This window comes from Coloeus monedula (genome assembly GCF_965178545.1).
Source record: "Coloeus monedula genome assembly, chromosome: 2".
NCBI classification, from domain to species: domain Eukaryota; kingdom Metazoa; phylum Chordata; class Aves; order Passeriformes; family Corvidae; genus Coloeus; species Coloeus monedula.
This window is the reverse complement of record NC_138782.1, coordinates 42,554,047-42,574,973: the sequence shown is the minus strand read 5'-3', so window position 1 is coordinate 42,574,973 and position 20,927 is coordinate 42,554,047. Positions and strand designations below refer to the sequence as shown.

The window sequence follows — 20,927 nt, the reverse complement described above, 5'->3', positions numbered from 1 at the left end:
TATAAATATATATAAAAATATATATTTAGCCTTTAGAAGTGTTGCAAATGACATTGCACCTATTGTCACGAGAAGATGCTTGTATAAGCTGACTTCTTTAAAAAGAAAACCTTGTGAATCCTGTGGTAGTGATAAGCAACAGTGGTAGGAAAATGAAGAAGTTTATTTTTAATTTTGTACATGGTGTTTTAGAGTGCTTGCAAGTCAAGTATTAGGAGGGAATGTCATTTTATAAAAAGCTTTTTAAAAAGAGGAGCAGTATTCAGCCTTGTCAAGTTAAACTGAAGCTCATTATGCTGTTTTATTATATAATCTTGTGAGGTGATATAATTGAGATATTCATGAAATTTTATGAGCCTTACAGTTAATAACAGATTATATGGTTGCTTCTATGTAATCATAACGTTCTTTTCTCATAAGTGAAGCCTTTGCTCTTTATGATGTATTTTTCCTATTGTGAAGCAATTTACTTCAGTGTTACCATTTGGTAACAGGGAAGGAGCTGATGGGAAGGTTACAATGGATGTCAATGAGTGGGTGTTATGGGGCAAGAAACTTCTTCTAGGAAAGGTGTTCACCATCTCTCTGAGGCTTGGAAATCAGCTACATAAAAAGGCTGGGAAATGTGTGCCTTCAAAACTAGTGAGTCCTTTCTGTGCAGAGTAAGAGAGCTGGTTTTCATCATAATAGGGCCTGTGCTGCCAAACATCATCTTGTATTTTCCCTTCTTTCCTTTTGTTGTGAAGGTGTTTGATGGGTGAAGAAAAAATTCATAAATACCTGTGTATGGTGCTGCAGTGTTAAACTTTATTTACCATGCAAGTTCTAACCCATGTCCTCTCCAGTCAAAACAAGAAGAACATACGTCAGACAAATGCGTGTAGGAGCAGTTTTCTCTGAGGCTATGTACAAGCATTAAAATTAATCACCTCAGCTAAGACTGCCCTTTAGTGTTGCTTGCTTTCCAGTGTCCAAGTTTAATGAAAACTGGTTACTCCAGCCAAGCCCAGCTACCTCTTCTCATTTTTTTTGAGTTTCCTCTCCAAGTTCATTGCTCCTCTGAAAGCCATCTCTGCACTGTAAGATTGCTTACCACTTTCTCCAGTCCAAGGATTTCACATCCTTTGGCTCAGCATTTCCACTGTGAAACAAGCAGTTTGATTACCCTTTTGTAGGGTTTGGGGTTTTGTGGTTTTTAATGATTTTTTTAAATGAAGTCAAGATCCATATTTTTGTTTCTTAAAATGTGCAGTTTACATGTGTTTTCACTTTTATTAGAGTGTAGTTATCTCGTGCTTATCTGTGCCCCAAAATAACAAACACCAGTTTCCATGCAAGATGGGAACTAGTAATGTTCCAGATAAACATCAGTGCAGATAAACAATGCAAAATATTGCAGCCAGTGAAAGTACCAGGCCTAGAAAAGGTAGCAGTACACATAAACATACATGGCAAACACGTGCACAACCTACCTCACTACACATAAAAATGACCTGAATAAATTTTAGCATCAATTTAATTAAATAGGTTGGATTTTTTTTCTTCCCCCTGCAGCTATTTCTTTCTTTATGCCCACTGGCCATCAGAAGGGCAATAACACTACTATAACTAAAATAAAATAATTTCTTGCATTTAAAGAAGTAGGTGACTATTGTGGTACTTACAAGTCTGGCCTTCTTTGTTTCTACACTAGATGTCTGAATACTCATTGTGGTAAAGTGTAGTGACACATGGAATGAAGATTTTAGGTACTTTTAAAATAAATGTCTCTTACAAGGCTGCCTTTCCCTTTAAGGGGCTGAATCTAGCCACCAATATGTTCCTTTCTAGTTATGCATTCTTTTGTGAGGAAGAAAAAAAACCAGAAACACAAAAGAATATTCTTCAGTTTAAAAAGCTACTTATTGTGTGGGCAAATAAAGTAATAGTGCCAAAATTCTTAAAGGACATATAGTATTTCTTTAGAAAAGATACAAGTAATTGAGTATTGATTATCTTTCCAGAAGATAATTTATGGAAAATTATATAGAGCAAGTCTCTTAAATCAGGATAGTAACTGTGCATATGGGATTTTTCATAATGTTACCGGAGAGAAGGGAAAGCTGATCTATTTCAGCAAAAGGCATCAAATATTTTAGTTTATTTACTTCTTTTTGTGGCAACAGTTCTTTTTTTTTAAGAAGTACAGAAGTGTTGCTGTTGGAAAATCATTTTTATAATGCAAGCATCAATGGCATTGAGAACTTAGGTATGTAAGACCTGTCTTTTTATACTTCTGGTCAAGTATGAAAATATCTAGCATGAAATATTTTAGACTGACATCTCAATCAAATGTTAAGTTAATTCAGACATTAAGACTTCAAACAAATGTTCTTTTTCTGTTTGGAAGGTTTTCTTAGTTTTTTCTTTAAATTCTTTCCCTGATTACTCTTGTTGCCAAGACTATAGTTTTATAGGAAAGAAAACTTGTGTTGGCTGGAAGTTTATGAGGAAATTTTGGTCATTTTCGGTTCAGCAGCTGCCTATGTTCTGTAGTGTGCTAATAGAGAAGAGAGGAGCTGTCAGTTTTAAAAAGATGACTGAAGAACCTTGGGTGAAATCCAGTCCCTGCCTAAGGACATTCTTTTGTGTAAAATGTTGCACAGAATTACTTGAATTTATTATCTGCAAGTTTTGATGCTGCCATTGACAATTTAATTTACGTGGTTTGAAGAAGTTGGTTATCTAAAATACTAAGTGGTGTAACCAGATAGAGAATAGGTGTTTTAAACTCCTGTGTCTATGTACAATGTCCTTGGCCTACGTAAATCCTTTAGTCTTAGTGATTTCACACCGTTCAAGAACTGAGGTTCCTTATAAGAACCTCCATTTGTCCCAACAGATCCTAATCCTGGTCCAGGAATTCCTTCTTACCTGGACAGCTGAGTTCATTTTTTCTTTCCTAAGAATGTAATTTTGATCTCACAAAGTGTTTTTTGTTGTTAGTTTTTTGAAGCTGTTTTAGTTCTTTTGTAGTTGGTTGGTTTGTTTGCGTTTTTGTGCTTTTGGTGGGCTTTTTTTGTTTGTTTCAGGTGTTTCTGTTTGTTTGTTTGGGTTCTTTTTTTGTTTTTCTTTTCTTTTTGTCCTGCTTACATGTCTTGGATTAAATACATGTCCTCAGTTTCAAGTGCGCCTCCATCTGTCCGTGGTATGGCCCCCTGTGACACTCCTAGAGTGCCTTGAAGTTGGATACAATTGGTGGCGCTGGATACAACATGTAGCATCGGGCCACCCAGCCCTGCTGAGGCTCTTACTGTTCACTCCATCCAGGCAGCCTGCACAGTGCTGAGAGTCAGGCACTGCCCCTCACCTCCTGGCTCCTGTGACATAGCAAATGAAATAAGGGAAGCCTGGGATGGCACAGTTTTACAAGGACATTTGAGTTCGGTTGGTTTGAGCTTTTTCCTTCTCTTCATCTGTTGAATTTCTGCACCCCCAAAGTACATTTGGCTATGCCTCTCCACATTAAATGGAATTTGGGCTACTTGTTTATTCTAACTCTAGTCTGTGATAGGGTCATACACTTTGAGACCTACAAAAGGACGAGGTTCTGTTGCAGAACCAGGCATTTGTTGCTCTGGAAAAAGAGCTCTGTAGCAGGGAGTAAGTGTTACATAGAAACTTACTCTTCTTGTGGCTATTCATAAGATGTTTTAAGGAGTTACAGAGAAAACGTATCAACCTCTGGATTATGTTGTTACTTGTTGACCCTCTGCTGTATTAATGAAGGCTTTTTGTTGCAGCAGAAGGGCTTTTTCTTTCCTGCAAAAGCATAAAATGCCTGTAGCACAGCTGCGCTATGAGCATCAAAGCACGGAAATTAATCTTCATTTCAGGTTTTTTTTACTTTAGATATTTAATTGTGTACTTGAATATTAGTTTCTCTGTGAACGAATACTTAAAATTCATCTCACTCTACAGCATTTCAGTATCTCCTTTAAAGTTTATGTTCTTAGCCTGCTTGTTTAGTTCTAAGTCACAAAACTATTCTTCAATCACCTGTCATGGGTTGTTGTCTTCTATTGCACTGCAATATTCTAAAGACTAAGAGCCGTATAAATATTTTTACATAAATCCTGAAAAAACAATCTTATTTCATATTTATTGATTTAAATATAAATATTTATAACATGATTTCCCTTTTTAATTGTTAGTCCATTTTCATAGCTTTAAAACATACACAGCTACTAGAAATATGATGCTGGTGTGGTAGTGCTAAACTAGTTTTTAGTCCAGTTGAATTTTTTTACATAATGTCACTGAAATTCAGAATTTTACAGTAAGTATACTAAAATACTTGTAGACACCAAATCTTAAATAGAAGGAAATCAACAATGGGAAGAATGAATTAAGGAAAAGTTGATGAGTATTAATAATGTTTAAATTGCAAATTAAGAAATTGTACTTTCTCCATATAATGGTGTATATATATAATAAATACTCCTTTTCCACCAAGTGTGTTGAATTTTTTTGAGGAGCTGCTTTCCCAAAGTAACTTTTACACCAAATATGCACAAGTCTGTGTTAGCAACCACATTGGGTAGTGCTTGTACCAGAGTTTGCTGATGACTTATTCAGTGTTTAAATACGTGGTTTCATAAAGACTATTGTGGTTTTTCGACCAAACATACTTGTGGTTATCCAATCTAAAATGCCTAGAACCTAATAAAAAAACTCTTTCACTCTACCGTAATAAAAGGAAAAACATTACACTGCATGACGGAGTAATTCTTTGTTGATGATTGATCTAAGTGGTAGAACTACTTAATTGTGAATCTGGACAAGTTGTATTCATCTGGCCAGTTGTGGGTCCACAGATGGTCAGTACCAGAAGTGTGCCATGTAACAACACCCTGCATTACACAGCTGCCATCTTTTCAGTGATGGCTGCGTGCAGTGGTTTGCCCTGCTTATAAAACATTTGCAAGCATCTGTCACAGAGGTGAGGACAAAGGGCACATAGCTATTATAGAGTTACTGTGCATGTGGAACTGCTGCTTGATTAGAGGGAAAGTAGTTATTCTGCCAGGGCTGTTATGCCAGTGGGCTCATTTTGATGATGCGTTCTCTTAACGTATTCGCTTTAACCTTTGAAGATTTGATTTAAATCCTGACTGTGAGTCGCAGGCAAAGATATGTAATCATTTCCAAGTTCTGAGAAGGCATTTTTCCACATGATAAAGGCTTTGTGCATGTGTGCTTGATTAGCTGTTGTTGCTTTAGGGTATGTGGCTACACATACTTTTGCAGACTGGGGTTAGCACATCTGAATAGTGTAGACTCTTGTTCACCATTTTCCTGCTTTATGGCTACTTATGGCTACATATTGTAAGTATAAAAGCTCCACTTGCATAGATCTATGCTATTGTTTTCTCCCTGTGAATAATAATCATACAGGAGTAAATGTGGGACACAGCAGAGGGCAGGCAGTGGAAGCTTGCCAGCTGCCATATGGTGCTAATAGTGGTGGTGGCATGCTGTATTGTAAACTCAAGACTTGCAGCAGTTTATGCATTTATGCAGTGTGACCTTACATTGCTGTCAAAATGTATAATCATCACATCATTTTACAGAAAGAATTATGAAGTGTCAGGTTTGTTATACATTGAGAATATTTGGACAGCCTAGGAGTCCAATGTTCTAGTATGTCCATGTGGAGCAATAGATTAATAGATTAAGAAGAGGTCATGGCAAAGATTGTATATTCTCAGGAGCAATTTTAAAATCAACATTAAGATCTGCTTAATTTAAAGAAACTGGGGATTGATATTATCCAGCAAGCACTTGAGATTTTTTGTTTGTGGAGCTTTTTGGGTTTTTTTGAGATGAAGCAGCAAAATATACCCTAAATATATATATCTTTATATGCTCTGAGTTAATGACATAATGTGGTGTATGCATGAAAATAATAGTGGAAATAAAAGTTATATCATGAAATATATTGTGTAAGTTTTGTGCCTAATCCGTCAGTAAGTGTCATATGTAGATGTTTACCCACATTTACAGACAGAGAAGATCTAGAAAGCTATTGAGCAGAGTTACCTGTACGCACATAAACATGGGAGTGGTAGTGGGGTAGACTGCGGTACTCTGAACATTTATAGCATTTTTCCATAGTAGTTTATATTAGTCTGATCTATATTAAATTTGGCTCTGAAGTATGAATGAGCAAGAGAATAAGCCTTAGTCTTTCAAGCAACATTAATTTGTCTAAATATCACCAGCTTAATTTTTAGTTTAAGCAATGTAATTTACTGCATCATGGAGTTCAGTAAGTAATTGACCATATTACTTTCTTCAGTTACCACATTACCAGTTTTGGGCAGGGTAATGAATCTTTACTTAGTGCCAAGTATTTCTTTCTGTGAAATTATTGTTCGTGACGCTGTCATGCTACACATACGCATTTAGTGCTGTTTTTATCAGCCCCTCAGAACTCGGGAAATGGATAAACAAATGCAGCTGAGCCCCTGAAGGGAGGCTGCATCTCCTTTCCTGTGAGATTTTAACCATGTCATGCTGTTCCATCATACCAGCAATCAGCACCCCATGGCTCCCATCTAAATATCCTAACTGATTTGTAATCTGCCAACAGATTTGATTTGTGTCTGCCATCATCAGTTGAAACAAATGCCTATGAAGCCACAGTGGCTGGTGTGGTTTTGACTTGTGTTTTTTGTCCTTCACTTGGTTGATGCTAATTGTTTCTGTATTTGAAAGGCTGAGCTTCCTGAGCTACCACCACCTGAAAGCCCTGGTGCTTGGCACAGTTCCGTCATTTGGCACGTGAATCTGAGGTGGAAGATGGTAGCTAAGGCAGTTGCTTTCTTCCTTTCCTGGTGGACTAGGAGCAAAAAAGGAAGGAGTTGAAGTCTACTTACTTTATAATTGTCATCTCTCTCATTTTCTTTAGACAATTTCCATGATCCTGGCCCAGTTTAGGTGATAATTAATTGCTCAGTGATGTTCTCAATGTGCTTTGAACAAATGTCTAATGGAACAGAGAGTGGAGTGCTGCGCCTCTTGCTTAGGAGTGACCTTGTTCTTCAGGCAGCTGGATTAGGACAGCTCTGCTTGAAATCTTAGCATATTATTTTGTTTAAAACTTGCAAAATACATCTGAGTTATTCCAAAATGTTCTTCTCATCTTTGCTTCCATAGTACCAGGATACGAATATGCAAGGTGTAGTGTACGAATTAAACAGCTACATAGAGCAGCGCCTGGATACAGGAGGAGATAACCAACTGCTTCTGTATGAACTGAGCAGCATCATTAAAATAGGTAAGAAAGAGAATCAGATGTCTCTAAGCTGTTACTCAGCATCAGTGCACAGCACATTTCTTACGTGGTTTAATTAATAAAGACAGGTATTGAGGGATAACAATGTTCTCATTGGATGTTCTCTCGGTGTGAACTTACTTCACCTTCTGTCTCTCAGTGAATCCCTGGGTGCACTTAAGTGAATTTCGTCTTTGGAGAGAGTTGCATATCCAATTGCGAAATTATTGTCTCGTGTTAAATGAACCAAACAATAGAATATTCTGGTTATGATGGTGTTTCACTTTCAATATTGAAAGTAAAAAAAAAACAACAACAAACTATTGGTAATACCACTGCATACTTAAACTCCTTTTGAAACAAAACTGAAATGTCACTGGAAGAAGGCATATCCTCAGTGTGATCTCAGATTAAACTCAGTTGTTTAACTATTTTTTTCTATTATGTAAGTATCTTTTGTGGTAACAAAATACTGCACATGATCAAAATTAAAAATTAAAAACAAACAAAAAACTCTCAATAACAAAATTAGTGTAATTTGGCTTCTTTTTAGCCAGAGTGGATGGACTCAGACTTCAATAGGATGTGTCACAGTAAATTTCAGTCAGCTCTTTAGAAAGGTTTTACCATGCCACCTACTTCATCATTTTGTAATGATGAGTAATAGTTCTGGTTTATGTATATGATGCTTTAAAAGGACCTTTTCTCTACTGATTTTGCTTAAGCTGTTATTTGGATATTGATGTCCAACTTACAGCAAATCAAATTTGTTAATACACAGCAAGTGAGAATTGACAAGACAGAGTGCTCATGTTTTACAATTTTCTTTTTTTTTTTTTTCTTTTGTAAAGCAGGTGGGAGGGTGTTTTGTATGGTACTTCCTTTGCAGTACTCATTTGCCTTGTAGCTCAATATACTTACGTCCTACAGCTGAAGGATTTAAAATCCGAGTGCAAAGTACTGTGCCCTCAACTCTTACCAGTGTTGTAGAGTTGACAATGAGCAAGTAACTACACAGTGGAACTTTTTTCCTTTTGTCAAAGAAATTAAGAAGGCTGTTTGATTTGATTGCACACAAGTGTAATTTTCCCCCTGAAATGTACTAAAACTACTCCTGAGTTCATTCATAAGACAATAGGTACCAGATATGTCTTTTTACTGGCTAGAGTATTTATTAACTTTTGGGAAGACAGATGCATGATCCAAAAATGTCTGTTGTGTAAAGCATGGTGAAAAACATTGTCTGCTCTACACTGTTCTGATTTTGAGAGTAAGTTGTGATGGTTGGTTGACTCTAAACTTTTGAGAGTTTAAGGAACTTGACTTTACCCTGTTTCATACCATAATCTGGATCTGGTAGAAATCTAAAATTACAAACTTTCTAGTGCGTGTCGGTATTTTTAAGATGGAGTAGGTGCAGAAAATAGAAACAGTTTGTTTGGAATCACATTTTTATAGCAGTATTTGTAACTCCTCATTTTCCCATGATTTTCTCTCTTAAGGCAAGGACAAATATAGCTTAACATTTACAAATGGCATTTATTTTACTCATAGAAATTATAATGGTATTTGACAGGTTATATTGTAAATACACTTTTTAATGTTACTTCTATTGCATAAATTAGTTTGCATTTACCAACATTAGGCTTTGGAGTATAGATGTATAAAGAAGTTGTTTCTAATTATCTTTTAGAATGCAGTAGATGTCAATGGAGAAAGCAAGAACTTTGTAGTACCTCCAGCTTTGTAGACTCTTGGAAGTTTTAGGGGACACAGCAAAAGACCTTAACTTTTAGAATGGTAGATATTTGTCCTAAGTAGAATTGAATCTGTGGTTTCACCTCAAAGATGTTGTATAAGTTTGATTTATCCCTGGGAGTACAATTATTTCTTTTGTTATTGCTTTGGCAGCTACAAAAGCTGATGGATTTGCACTGTATTTCCTGGGAGAATGCAATAATGTAAGTATACTGGATTAAAATGCCGCTTTTCTGTACATTCACAAGTATGTTTTCTAATTTAATAATAGTGGTAATGAAAAAAATATTCACTGCATTTAGATCCTTGGCCTTTTTGGTTTTTTTAAGCTTTGGCTTTTTATTGTTTGTCTGACTCTGGAAGCTTAACTTGTGATTTAGCCCCATTATTAATTCTCTTTAAGAAGCAGAAAACTTAACTTGGATTTACTATCTGCATAGCCTATTCTTTGCATCTAGTTATCTCCCTTTTTTTTTTTTTTAATGTTAATTGTCAGCTGCAACTTGATAGTGAGATAATGTAAATTTCATATGTAGATTCTGGTTGGCATAAAATAAATGGTACATTTAAAATTTATGAATTCAATTAGTATCTGATGTAATAATTCAAATAACAGTGGGTCCAATATTTGTTCTTTTGTTATTTGAATGTTAGAATACATTACATCTTTTTCTATCCAGTTTAATTTATACAGCTACCATGATACAAGACTTTGTAGTTATTTCAAATGGCTATCAAGAAGGAAATGCAGTTTAGTTCTTCAGTCAGTTCCATCAAATTAAAAATCACAATTTGCCAGAAATTTTATGTCTTTCATTGGTTCAAGAAACAAGCAGTGACTAGAGAGGAAAATATTTTTTCTTATTGTTTTTGTTTCCTTGCATTACACAGCCAGTTTTAATAGTTTATTCTTGTATAGTCCATTAGCCAATTTCCTTTGCTCTTTGTGAAATAATTGAATTCAGAAAAGGGTAAAAATTACATTTTTGAAATAGTGGAAACAGGATTGAAGATGTACAAACCTGCAAGTTACTTGATGTGGAAGAAGGCCCATATAGAAATTTCCTACAGTAAATGGAAATGAGGTTTTGCATTTTTTGTGATATAATGATTATTTAATATAATAAAGATAACCCACTTTATTATTCAAAAATTGTGTTTTCTCTGAATGACTTCTGTTAAGCATATAAACAGCACATTTTTTAAAATAACTCTTTCACTGAGAGGTATAATTTAAGAAACATGTTGTTCATCCTTTATGAATGCAATCTTTGGTTCTCATTAGTAGGTGACAGCATCCATTGTCATGGGTAGGGGGTGATGCAAACAGTCACTGAAAAGCTTCCTCCTGCTGCCAGAGGCAGGAACCCACAGGAAGTTCAGCCTCCATTCCGAATGTGCAGTGCTGGCCATCTTTGGTGGCAGTGACTGCCTGCCAGCTGAGCATGCTCATCTCTAAATGCTTTGTAAAAGATTACAGTAAAATTAACTTTACAGCTTGAGAAAAAGAGAATTCTTACTGTGGTGAGGTTTTTCCTATTAGATTAGTGTGGCATAATATGGGATTGCTCACAGCCTTCTGATACCCTGAGGGCCTGGGTACTATATGGCCTTCTGCTTGTTTTCTTTCTTTTTTTTTTTTTAATAGCATATTAGGCAGATGAATCTATTAGCTTCCCAGTATTCCAGTATAACTCTTTCCTGAAAAAAGCTCCAACTACTGAAGACACACACTGACTTTATTAACCACTGCTATGTAGCTGCATCATCCAAAATGGAATGTTCTTCATGTAGTTATTATAGGGACTGATCCCAAGTCCTTTGAAGTTAGTGTGAGATTTTCCATTCACTGTAGTGGGCTTTGGGCCAAACTCATGTTTGTAGTCTTGTAACTAAATGGTAATGCATTAGCTTACTTCTTATAAGAAATTGCCATTGGAAATTAATTTGGGTAGCTCTTGTCTCTTGAATATTTAATTTAAAGAATGTATCCAAGTGAGATTAGCTATTGCCCAGCAAATACTGGCAATGTGGTTTTATTTATTTTTATTAAATGTCTTTTTAAAATGGGAACAAAAACATTCTACATAGAAAAAGCAGGAATGAACTAATTCTTTAAGCTGAAATTAAAAAAAAAATTAAAACCTTTTGATTAGCTTGGACAAAGTATTTGCTGAACATCTATGGTCATGTGTTGATGTACTAGTTTGAAAACAAACTAGTGGGAGACACCAAGTCAGAATAACAATTTAATAGGGAAATAAAAGGAGGGGGAAAGAAAAACAAAAAAACCCAATAGAAGCGGATAACACTGGGTTAAACTGACAGAGTTAAGATACAACCTGGCACCCTGTTAGTCAGGGTGGTGGTGGTGGTCTGGTAGAATGGTGGCTGCAGTCCTCCCGAAGTGGCAATCCTGTAGGAAAAGGAAGGGTCTGCTCCTCCTCAGAAGGTCCAATGGTGACTGTGTAGCTCCTGTCCTCTGGAAATCCAGTGGAAAGGTCTCCTCTCTGGTTTTCAACCTCAGCTTATATCCACGCTGGGATGCTTGGTTCCTCCCTCTGGGTGGAGCATCTCACAATGGGGTAATGAGTCATAAGGCCAGGTGTTGATTGGGCTCATTAACAGATGATAGTCCAGAGGGAGTTATCTATGAGTCAGGCGGCAGGACAATGATGGGCCATCAACAGCAAGATGGTCTGGGGGGAGGAGGCAAGGAAACACTGCCCCACCTGATTTCAACGGCTGATGGGGATGGTAATAGAATACACTGCAACCCAGGACATTATCCACCCCTTATTCTATTACCATCTACATCATCCCAAATCAATACCTTCTTTAAACTCTACACACACATATGTATATATATATATATATATATATACAATGAAACCCTACGCACCGTTCTCACCTAAGATTAGGTCTCCTTGCGGTACACAATGGGTTTCCCCATCTTTTTGCATTACCCACCAAGTGCAACCAGGTCCTTGAGCAAAGACAATCCCACGGATGGGTTTGCCTTTGCCTGAGGCGGGATTGATCCAAACAGTCTTTCCTAAAATACCCCTCAGGTGTACCGCAGGGACTCTATCTCCATCCACTGTGTGCAAGGGTTCAGACTCGGCGGGACCAGCTCGATTGATGGACCCTCGGGTATTGACCATCCAGGTGGCCTTTGCTAAGTTCACTTCCCAATTTCTGAAGGTCCCCCCACCAAGTGCCTTCAGGGTGGTTTTAAGTAGTCCATTGCAGCGTTCAACTTTTCCGGCAGCTGGTGCATGATAAGGAATATGATATATCCATTCAATACCGTGTTCTCTGGCCCAGGTGTTGATGAGGCTGTTCTTAAAATGAGTCCCGTTGTCCGACTCGATCCTGTCAGGGGTGCCATGTCTCCACAGGACTTGCTTTTCCAGGCCCAGGATGGTGTTCCGGGCTGTAGCATGAGGTACAGGGTAGGTCTCCAGCCATCCAGTTGTCGCTTCAACCATGGTCAACACGTAGCGCTTGCCTTGGCGGGTTTGGGGAAGGGTGATGTAATCAACCTGCCAGGCTTCCCCATACCTGTACTTTGACCATCGTCCACCGTACCACAGAGGCTTCACCCGCTTGGCCTGTTTGATTGCAGCACAGGTCTCACAACTGTGGATGACCTGTGAGATGCTGTCCATGGAAAGGTCCACCCCTCGGTCACGGGCCCATCGGTATGTTGCATCTCTCCCCTGATGACCAGAGGCATCATGGGCCCAACGAGCTAGGAATAATTCTCCCTTGTGCTGCCAGTCCAGATCCACCTGAGATACTTTCACCTTGGCAGCTCGGTCCACCTGCTCGTTGTTGCGATGCTCTTCATTAGCCCGACTCTTGGGTACGTGCGCATCCACGTGTCGAACCTTCACGGTCAGCTTCTCTACTCGGGTGGCGATGTCCTGCCAAATCTCAGCGGCCCAGATGGGTTTCCCTCTGCGCTGCCAGTTGGCCTTTCTCCAGCGATCCAGCCATCCCCACAGAGCATTAGCTACCATCCACGAGTCGGTGTAGAGATAGAGCCTCGGCCACTTCTCTCGTTCAGCAATATCCAAAGCCAGCTGGACGGCTTTAAGCTCTGCAACCTGACTCGATCCACCTTGTCCCTCGGTAGCTTGTGCAACTCGTCGTGTGGGGCTCCATACTGCAGCTTTCCACTTTCGGTTAGCGCCTACAATTCGGCAGGAGCCATCAGTGAAGAGGGCATAACGTCTTTCAGTCTCCGGTAGCTCATTATATGGTGGGGCTTCCTCAGCACGAGTCACTTGCTCTTCCTCTTCTTCAGAAGATAATCCAAAAGTCTCACCTTCAGGCCAGTTTGTTATAATTTCTAGAATCCCAGAGCGATTCGGGTTTCCAATACGGGCACGCTGTGTGATGAGGGCGATCCATTTGCTCCATGTGGTGTCGGTGGCGTGATGCGTGGAAGGAACCTTTCCCTTGAACATCCAACCCAGCACCGGTAGTCGGGGTGCCAGAAGCAACTGTGCTTCAGTGCCAATTACCTCAGAGGCAGCTTGGACTCCTTCATAGGCTGCCAAGATTTCCTTCTCTGTGGGAGTGTAGTTGGCTTCAGACCCTCTGTAGCTTCGGCTCCAGAATCCCAGTGGTCGGCCACGAGTCTCACCAGGCACCTTCTGCCAGAGGCTCCAGGACAGACCATTGTTCCCGGCTGCAGAGTAGAGCACGTTCTTCACCTCTGGTCCTGTTCTGACTGGGCCAAGGGCTACCGCATGAGCGATTTCCTGCTTGATCTGGGCGAAGGCTTGCTGCTGTTCAGGGCCCCAGTGGAAATCATTCTTCTTGCGGGTAACCAGGTAGAGAGGACTCACGATCTGGCTGTACTCGGGAATGTGCATCCTCCAGAAACCTATGGCGCCTAGGAAAGCTTGTGTTTCCTTCTTGTTGGTCGGTGGAGACATCGCAGTGATCTTATTGATGACCTCAGTGGGAATCTGACGCCGTCCATCTTGCCACTTTACTCCCAGGAACTGGATCTCTTGAGCAGGTCCCTTGACTTTGCTCCTTTTGATGGCAAAGCCAGCTTCCAGGAGAATCTGGATGATTTTCTCTCCTTTCTCAAACACTTCCTTTGCTGTGTTTCCCCACACAATGATGTCATCGATGTATTGCAGATGTTCTGGAGCCTCACCCTTTTCCAATGCAGTCTGGATCAGTCCGTGGCAAATGGTGGGACTGTGCTTCCACCCCTGGGGCAGTCGATTCCAGGTGTATTGCACACCCTTCCAGGTAAAAGCAAACTGGGGCCTGCATTCTGCTGCCAAAGGAATGGAGAAAAAGGCATTGGCAATGTCAATAGTAGAGTACCACTTCGCTGCTTTGGACTCCAGCTCGTACTGAAGTTCCAACATGTCCGGCACAGCGGCGCTCAATGGTGGCGTGACCTCATTCAGGCCACGGTAGTCCACCGTCAGCCTCCATTCTCCACTGGACTTACGCACTGGCCATATAGGGCTGTTGAAAGGTGAATGGGCCTTGCTGACCACCCCTTGGCTCTCCAGTTTGCGAATCATCTCATGGATGGGAACCACAGAGTCTCTGTCGGTGCGATATTGCCGACGGTGCACTGTTGCTGTGGCGATTGGCACCTGTTGTTCTTCAACTCTCAGCAGTCCCACAGCAGAGGGGTCATCTGAGAGGCCAGGCAATGTACTCAGTTGTCTGATATCTTCTGTCTCCACAGCAGCTATCCCAAAAGCCCAACGATGTCCTTTTGGGTCCTTGAAATACCCATTTCTGAGATAGTCTATGCCGAGAATGCACGGGGCCTCCGGGCCCGTCACGATGGGGTGTTTCTGCCACTCGTTCCCAGTTAAACTCACTTCAGCTTCCAGTACAGTCAGCTGCTGGGATCCTCCTGTCACCCCAGAAATAGAAATGGGTTCTGCTCCCACATACCTTGATGGCATCAGAGTACATTGAGCACCGGTGTCAACCAAAGCCGTGTATTTTTGTGGGTCAGATGTGCCAGGCCATCGGACCCACACAGTCCAAAAGACCCGATTCTCCCTTTCCTCTACCTGGCTAGAGGCAGGGCCCCTCTATTCCTGGTCATGTTGCATGTTGCTCCCTTCCGGTGAATACGTTCCTGAGGTCCCTTCAAGAGGATCGGTCATATTATCATTCCGGTACCGTCTGGAGTTCTGTGTGCGAGAGACCGGAGCAATATTGACTCTAGATGCGCTTCTTGTGGTAGTTGTCCCTCTTTTTAGTTCACGTACCCGAGCTGCTAAGGAGGAGGTGGGTTTTCCATCCCACTTACTCATGTCTTCTCCATGTTCCTGAAGGAAAAACCAGAGGTTACCTCGTGGGGTGTATCCTCTCTCCCTGGTTGGGGGACGCCGGCTCCTAATGGCAGAGACTCTTGTTGGTTCTGGCGAGATCGGGTAAATCTCTTCCTTAAGTTCCTTTTTCAGTTTCTGATGGCCTTCTTCGATCAAGCTCCGGACTTGCTCAGCCAGCCTTGTTTCCACAGATGAGACATGAGTGCGAAATGGGGCTGTGACGGTGTCCTCGTAAATCCTCAGTTTGTTCACCAAGACACCCACCCTGTCCTCACCTTCCCTCCATTGCAGTGTTGCCAGGTAACGGGAGTATATCTCTGGTCCAAGGCGTGCGAACCTCAACCACATCTGTGATGTGCACTGGACACCATCTGGGCTCTTCGGAAATCTCTCATCTTCTGAGAAAATTATCTCCAGCACAGCCAATTCCCTCAGGCACCGGATACCTTGTTCCATTGTGCTCCATTTCCCTTGGTGCACCTGGAGGTCTTCTTTACAAAGGTACCTGTCCCTTACACTTGTAAGCAGTCGCCGCCAGAGGCTGAGAGTTTCTTGGGTTCTCCCGATCCCCTGGTCAATGACCACATCCCGGGACAGAGATCCCAGCTGCCTGGCCTCACTTCCGTCCAGAATGGTGTCATTGGCTGCAGCGTCCCAGATGCGGAGCAGCCAGGTCAGGATAGACTCGTTTGTCTGGCGGGTGAATTCCCTCCGCAGGTCTCGCAGCTCACCCAGGGATAGCGACCGAGTGATGATCTCTGGCTCTGCCTCTTCTGCTGGGTGCGAAGGTCCTGCTGCATCCTCGTCAGTCACTATGCGGACTGATTTGCTTTTTGATTTCTTCTTCTGAACGGGGGCAACTGCAATCGGTTTAGGCTGTTCTGGTTCAGTAACAGTTTGTGTGGAGATGCTGACAGCGCCTTTGGTTTTTTCCTCCTCTGCGTCAGTCTGCGTGGACATAGACGCTGCAGTCTTGCGTCTGGGTTCTTTCTCCTCTGCGTCAGTCTGCGTGGACATGGACGCTGTGGTCTTGTGTCTGGGTTCTTTCTCCTCTGCGTCAGTCTGCGTAGACATGGATGCTGCAGTCTTGCGTCTGGGTTCTTTCTCCTCTGCGTCAGTCTGCGTAGGGATGGATGCTGTCACTATGCTTTTGGTTCCTTTCTTCTTTGCGACAATCTGTGTAGACATTGTGCTTGTTGCTCGGCTCTTTTTTTTCCTCTCATCCTGGGGATGCTGTGCCATAGCTCTGATCCTAAGCATGGTGTACACAGTGCAGGTCATAGAGAAAAAAGAGAAGAGAACTGACAAGAAGATTATGCCATCCTTAACATCCACAGGGAACTCAATATTTTCAAAAACTGCTGTGTCCGGTCTGAAAGGCTGGAAAAAAGCATTCTTTAATCCTCCCCCCAGGGGCTGGGTATGATTGTTGAAGCCCCAGATGTAGCAGCCTAAAGTAGGACAAGCAGACAAAGTTGAGTATATATTCCGAATTATGTTCATTGTCTCGGAGGTTATCATGCAGTAGGCATAATAGACTAATAAAGCAAATTTTATACCATACCCTGGTCTACACAGGAGCATTGCAATCGGCAGATAGCTCCCCATGTGCGGAAAAATATAGAGAGCCAGGTACAAGACCCATGTAAGAATGTTGAACATCATAGTGAGTAGGTGGCTTCTACAATACGAAATTGTAATTCTGACTTTTCTCAGCAGCCAGCCCCACGTTGGGCGCCAAATTATGTACTAGTTTGAAAACAAACTAGTGGGAGACACCAAGTCAGAATAACAATTTAATAGGGAAATAAAAGGAGGGGGAAAGAAAAACAAAAAAACCCAATAGAAGCGGATAACACTGGGTTAAACTGACAGAGTTAAGATACAACCTGGCACCCTGTTAGTCAGGGTGGTGGTGGTGGTCTGGTAGAATGGTGGCTGCAGTCCTCCCGAAGTGGCAATCCTGTAGGAAAAGGAAGGGTCTGCTCCTCCTCAGAAGGTCCAATGGTGACTGTGTAGCTCCTGTCCTCTGGAAATCCAGTGGAAAGGTCTCCTCTCTGGTTTTCAACCTCAGCTTATATCCACGCTGGGATGCTTGGTTCCTCCCTCTGGGTGGAGCATCTCACAATGGGGTAATGAGTCATAAGGCCAGGTGTTGATTGGGCTCATTAACAGATGATAGTCCAGAGGGAGTTATCTATGAGTCAGGCGGCAGGACAATGATGGGCCATCAACAGCAAGATGGTCTGGGGGGAGGAGGCAAGGAAACACTGCCCCACCTGATTTCAACGGCTGATGGGGATGGTAATAGAATACACTGCAACCCAGGACAGTTGAAGAGTAGTATCTGCTTTTTGGTGGCTTAATCTTTCGATGCTAGGTTTGTGATTTGAATTTTTCAAACTTGGCAAAATCCTTCCCCTCCCCCCAAATTTAGCATTGGGCTTTTTGTTCGGTATCTTGGAAAATTTACATAAATCTGATTGTTATCCAGCTAGGAGTGTGTGTGTGTGTGTGTGTGTACATTGGTTTGAGAATTACGTTTTGGGAGGGCAGTGTGTAAGAATGGAGGAATCCTATTAAAAAGTAGATAACTACTCTCTCAAATGGTTTTCTAATATTTAGTGATGTGTGTTCTGACTATATTCTGTTAAGGAACTTATGATAAAACCTGAAGCACAAGCACTAACTCCACTTCAGCTTCTGCTTTACACGTGTATACTTTTGCTTGTTAAAATTAATTCAGATTTGAGAATTTTGACTTGTGTTAATCTCATCAAAGGAACATTTTTGAAATATTAGATATCCTTAACTGTCTTTAGCCTGGATTAAATAGTGAGTTTCTAATTAGGATAAAAGATAATTTCCTTTTACAAAAATGCTTAATTTTTGCAAAACGAAAACCAGTAAGTGATTACTATGTACTGTGTGCTATTATTTCTTAGTATTGAGAAAATTGTCATATCAATGCAAATTGCTTTTTGCATGGATTACTAAGAATGCATAGTAAATCATTCTTTGGTGCAATATTTAGTATAGGCAGAATTTTCTTTACATGAAAATTATATTAGAACTGAAAGAAAATTAATCTAATTTGAAGAAAAGCTCCAGATTAGCCAGTCCCTTTCTTTTTGCAAAACATAGACGATACACTGGCCTTTAAAGGAGGACATTGCTTTAGAAAAAATTCCTTTATAATTTAACGGCACAAAAGTAAGTTTGTAAAAATATCTGTCCATATAAAAAGTTTCTTTATGGCCTTATTTTCTTTCTCTCTATTGAAGTTTATATACTATATTTTGATTTGTATTAGAGTTGGAAAACAGCGTAAGGACTAGGTAACTTCTGGCTGACAGGTCTGGTCGAATGCCTTCAGGATCTTTACCTGAGTGAATTTGCTTTAATGGAAGATGACACATCAATTGCAGATTCCAGTGCATTTCTTTATGCAAGTATTACTCAGAATTGGTGCCAGAATGAGTGTGGCCAGTTCAGTTTTTTTAGCATCCTTCTGGTTGTTCAAATTGCTTGGAAGCACTACAACTCGGTGCACTCCTTACTAAGAGTGTTCTGATGGTGATTCTGCTTTTCAAATGATTGCCCTCTAGCAGGTAAGCACCCCGTGCATGCCCAACTCCTTCCTTCCCTGTGAAGTTCCCGTGTGTATCAGAATCTGGTTCTGCCTGTGCTATATATATGGTAGAATGCATTGCAAAGTACTCAGGTGGTAAAATTAGTAAAGCTTCCTTGTCAGGGTCGTTTTCTGAGCAGACCTGTGCCCATATTTCCTCTGGTTTTTGAACATTCTCCATATCTAAGGACTTATCTTTGTCCATGGGTTAGCGTAGTTATGCAAATAAAATTATTTTTTTCTCAAGGTACGTAGCAGCCATTTTACAAATACTATATACCAGAGAGCAGAAACACTTCCACATCAAACAGGAATGTTTCACAACTCTCCAGCAAAGGACTTGACTTGTTTTCAATTTTCTGTATTATTTCTTATGGGGATGAATATACAGTTCATAATTCTCATGTTATGACCTTAATTAAGTATCATCTTCAAACATGACTTAAAGGATTTTCTGAAATCCTCATATTGGATACTGTATGTGTGTAAATCAATTGCTTAAGTATCATGCTAGCTGGGCATGGATTTAAGCCCATAAACTGACATCTTTATAAGGCAATATTTCTAAAATACTTATCAAAGTTAAAGAGTTCCTAATGTACTACTGCATTAAACAATTCTTCAGATATTTCTTGTTTATATTTTCTACTTCTGTGAGTAATTTGCCTCGTGATTACACTGTGATTCCTACGTAAAGACATATGACTTCATATTTAACAGGCATACACTTAAAGTAGCTTTTATTTGGTCTTGTGTTACTTAGTTCCTGAAACTGCAAATTGTGTTGACAAACAGATTATCCTCGCTTCAGACAGAAGTTTCCAATAGCTTTATTGTAAGAAATAATTATGTGAGGCCACAAATATGTGCACATACTCTGTGCTTCAGGGTGTATTTTATTAAGCCATTCTTGAATTTCTGGTCATGCAGAAGTTGTTGCGGCTTGATGTGCGTGCAGTGCCACCTAGTGAGTGTATGAGGTGGGTGACTTGGATTATTAAGAACCCGGGAAAAAAAACATGTACAGCTTGCTAGCTGTCTCTGGTTTTTGAATGCATAGATATTTTCTCTGAAATTTGAGTATTTTAAACATATTTTCAGGTGAAATCCTCCTAGTTGCAAAAAACCTTTTGTCTTTATCCTTGAATCAATTCTAACATCATTCAGTTTTTTGTATATAAAGTGGAAGAAATCTATTGCTTTCTTATTTGCCAGCGAGTAGTGATACTCAGCAGAGAGCGAAAGCTCTTGTTGAGTTACACTGTCTGAGTTTAAATTGGAGTCAATAAATTATCAAGCAGAAAGAAATAAATAACTGCCAAAATGTATTTTACAGAGATTTTGGTCTTGTTTAATTTAATATTCAGGTAAATGGACTTGTGGAATGTGTTAATGATAAATATAGTATCATAGAATATCCTGAGTTGGAAGGGACCCTCAAGGAACATCGAAGTCCAGTTCCTGGCCCTGAACAGGACACCCCAAGAGCCACACCATGTGCCTGAGAGCATTGTCCAAATGCTTCTTGAACTCTGTCAGGCTGGTGCTGTGACCACTGCCCTGGGGAACCTGTTCCAGTGCCCAACAACTCTCTGGGTGAAGAACATTTTCTCATATCCAACCTAAACCTCTCCTGACACAAGTTCAGGCCATTCCCTCATGTCCTGTCCCTGGTCACCACAGTAGGAAGAGATCAGTGTCTGCCCCTCCTCTTCCCCTTACCCTCACAAGGAAGTTGTCAACTGCAATGAGATCTCCCCTCAATCTCCTCTTCTCCAGGCTGAAAAGACCAATTTACCTCAGCTTTTCATCATATGACTCCCCCTCAAGGCCCTTCACCATCTGCGTGGCCTTCCTTTGGATCCTCACTTACAGATTTAGATCTTTC

At 40.6% G+C, this 20,927-nt stretch overlaps 1 protein-coding gene across 4 annotated transcripts in view; it reads left to right on the top strand.

The window, feature by feature from the left end:
- PDE10A (phosphodiesterase 10A) overlaps positions 1 to 20,927 on the top strand; it is a 178,786-nt gene that overhangs the window by 104,788 nt on the left and 53,071 nt on the right. For all 4 annotated transcript variants that reach the window (XM_082276919.1, XM_082276918.1, XM_082276917.1 and 1 more), the window contains exons 4-5: positions 7,201 to 7,321; positions 9,230 to 9,279. In XM_082276919.1, coding sequence (XP_082133045.1) covers positions 7,201 to 7,321; positions 9,230 to 9,279 — 171 coding nt within the window. The remainder of the gene's footprint in view (positions 1 to 7,200; positions 7,322 to 9,229; positions 9,280 to 20,927) is intronic.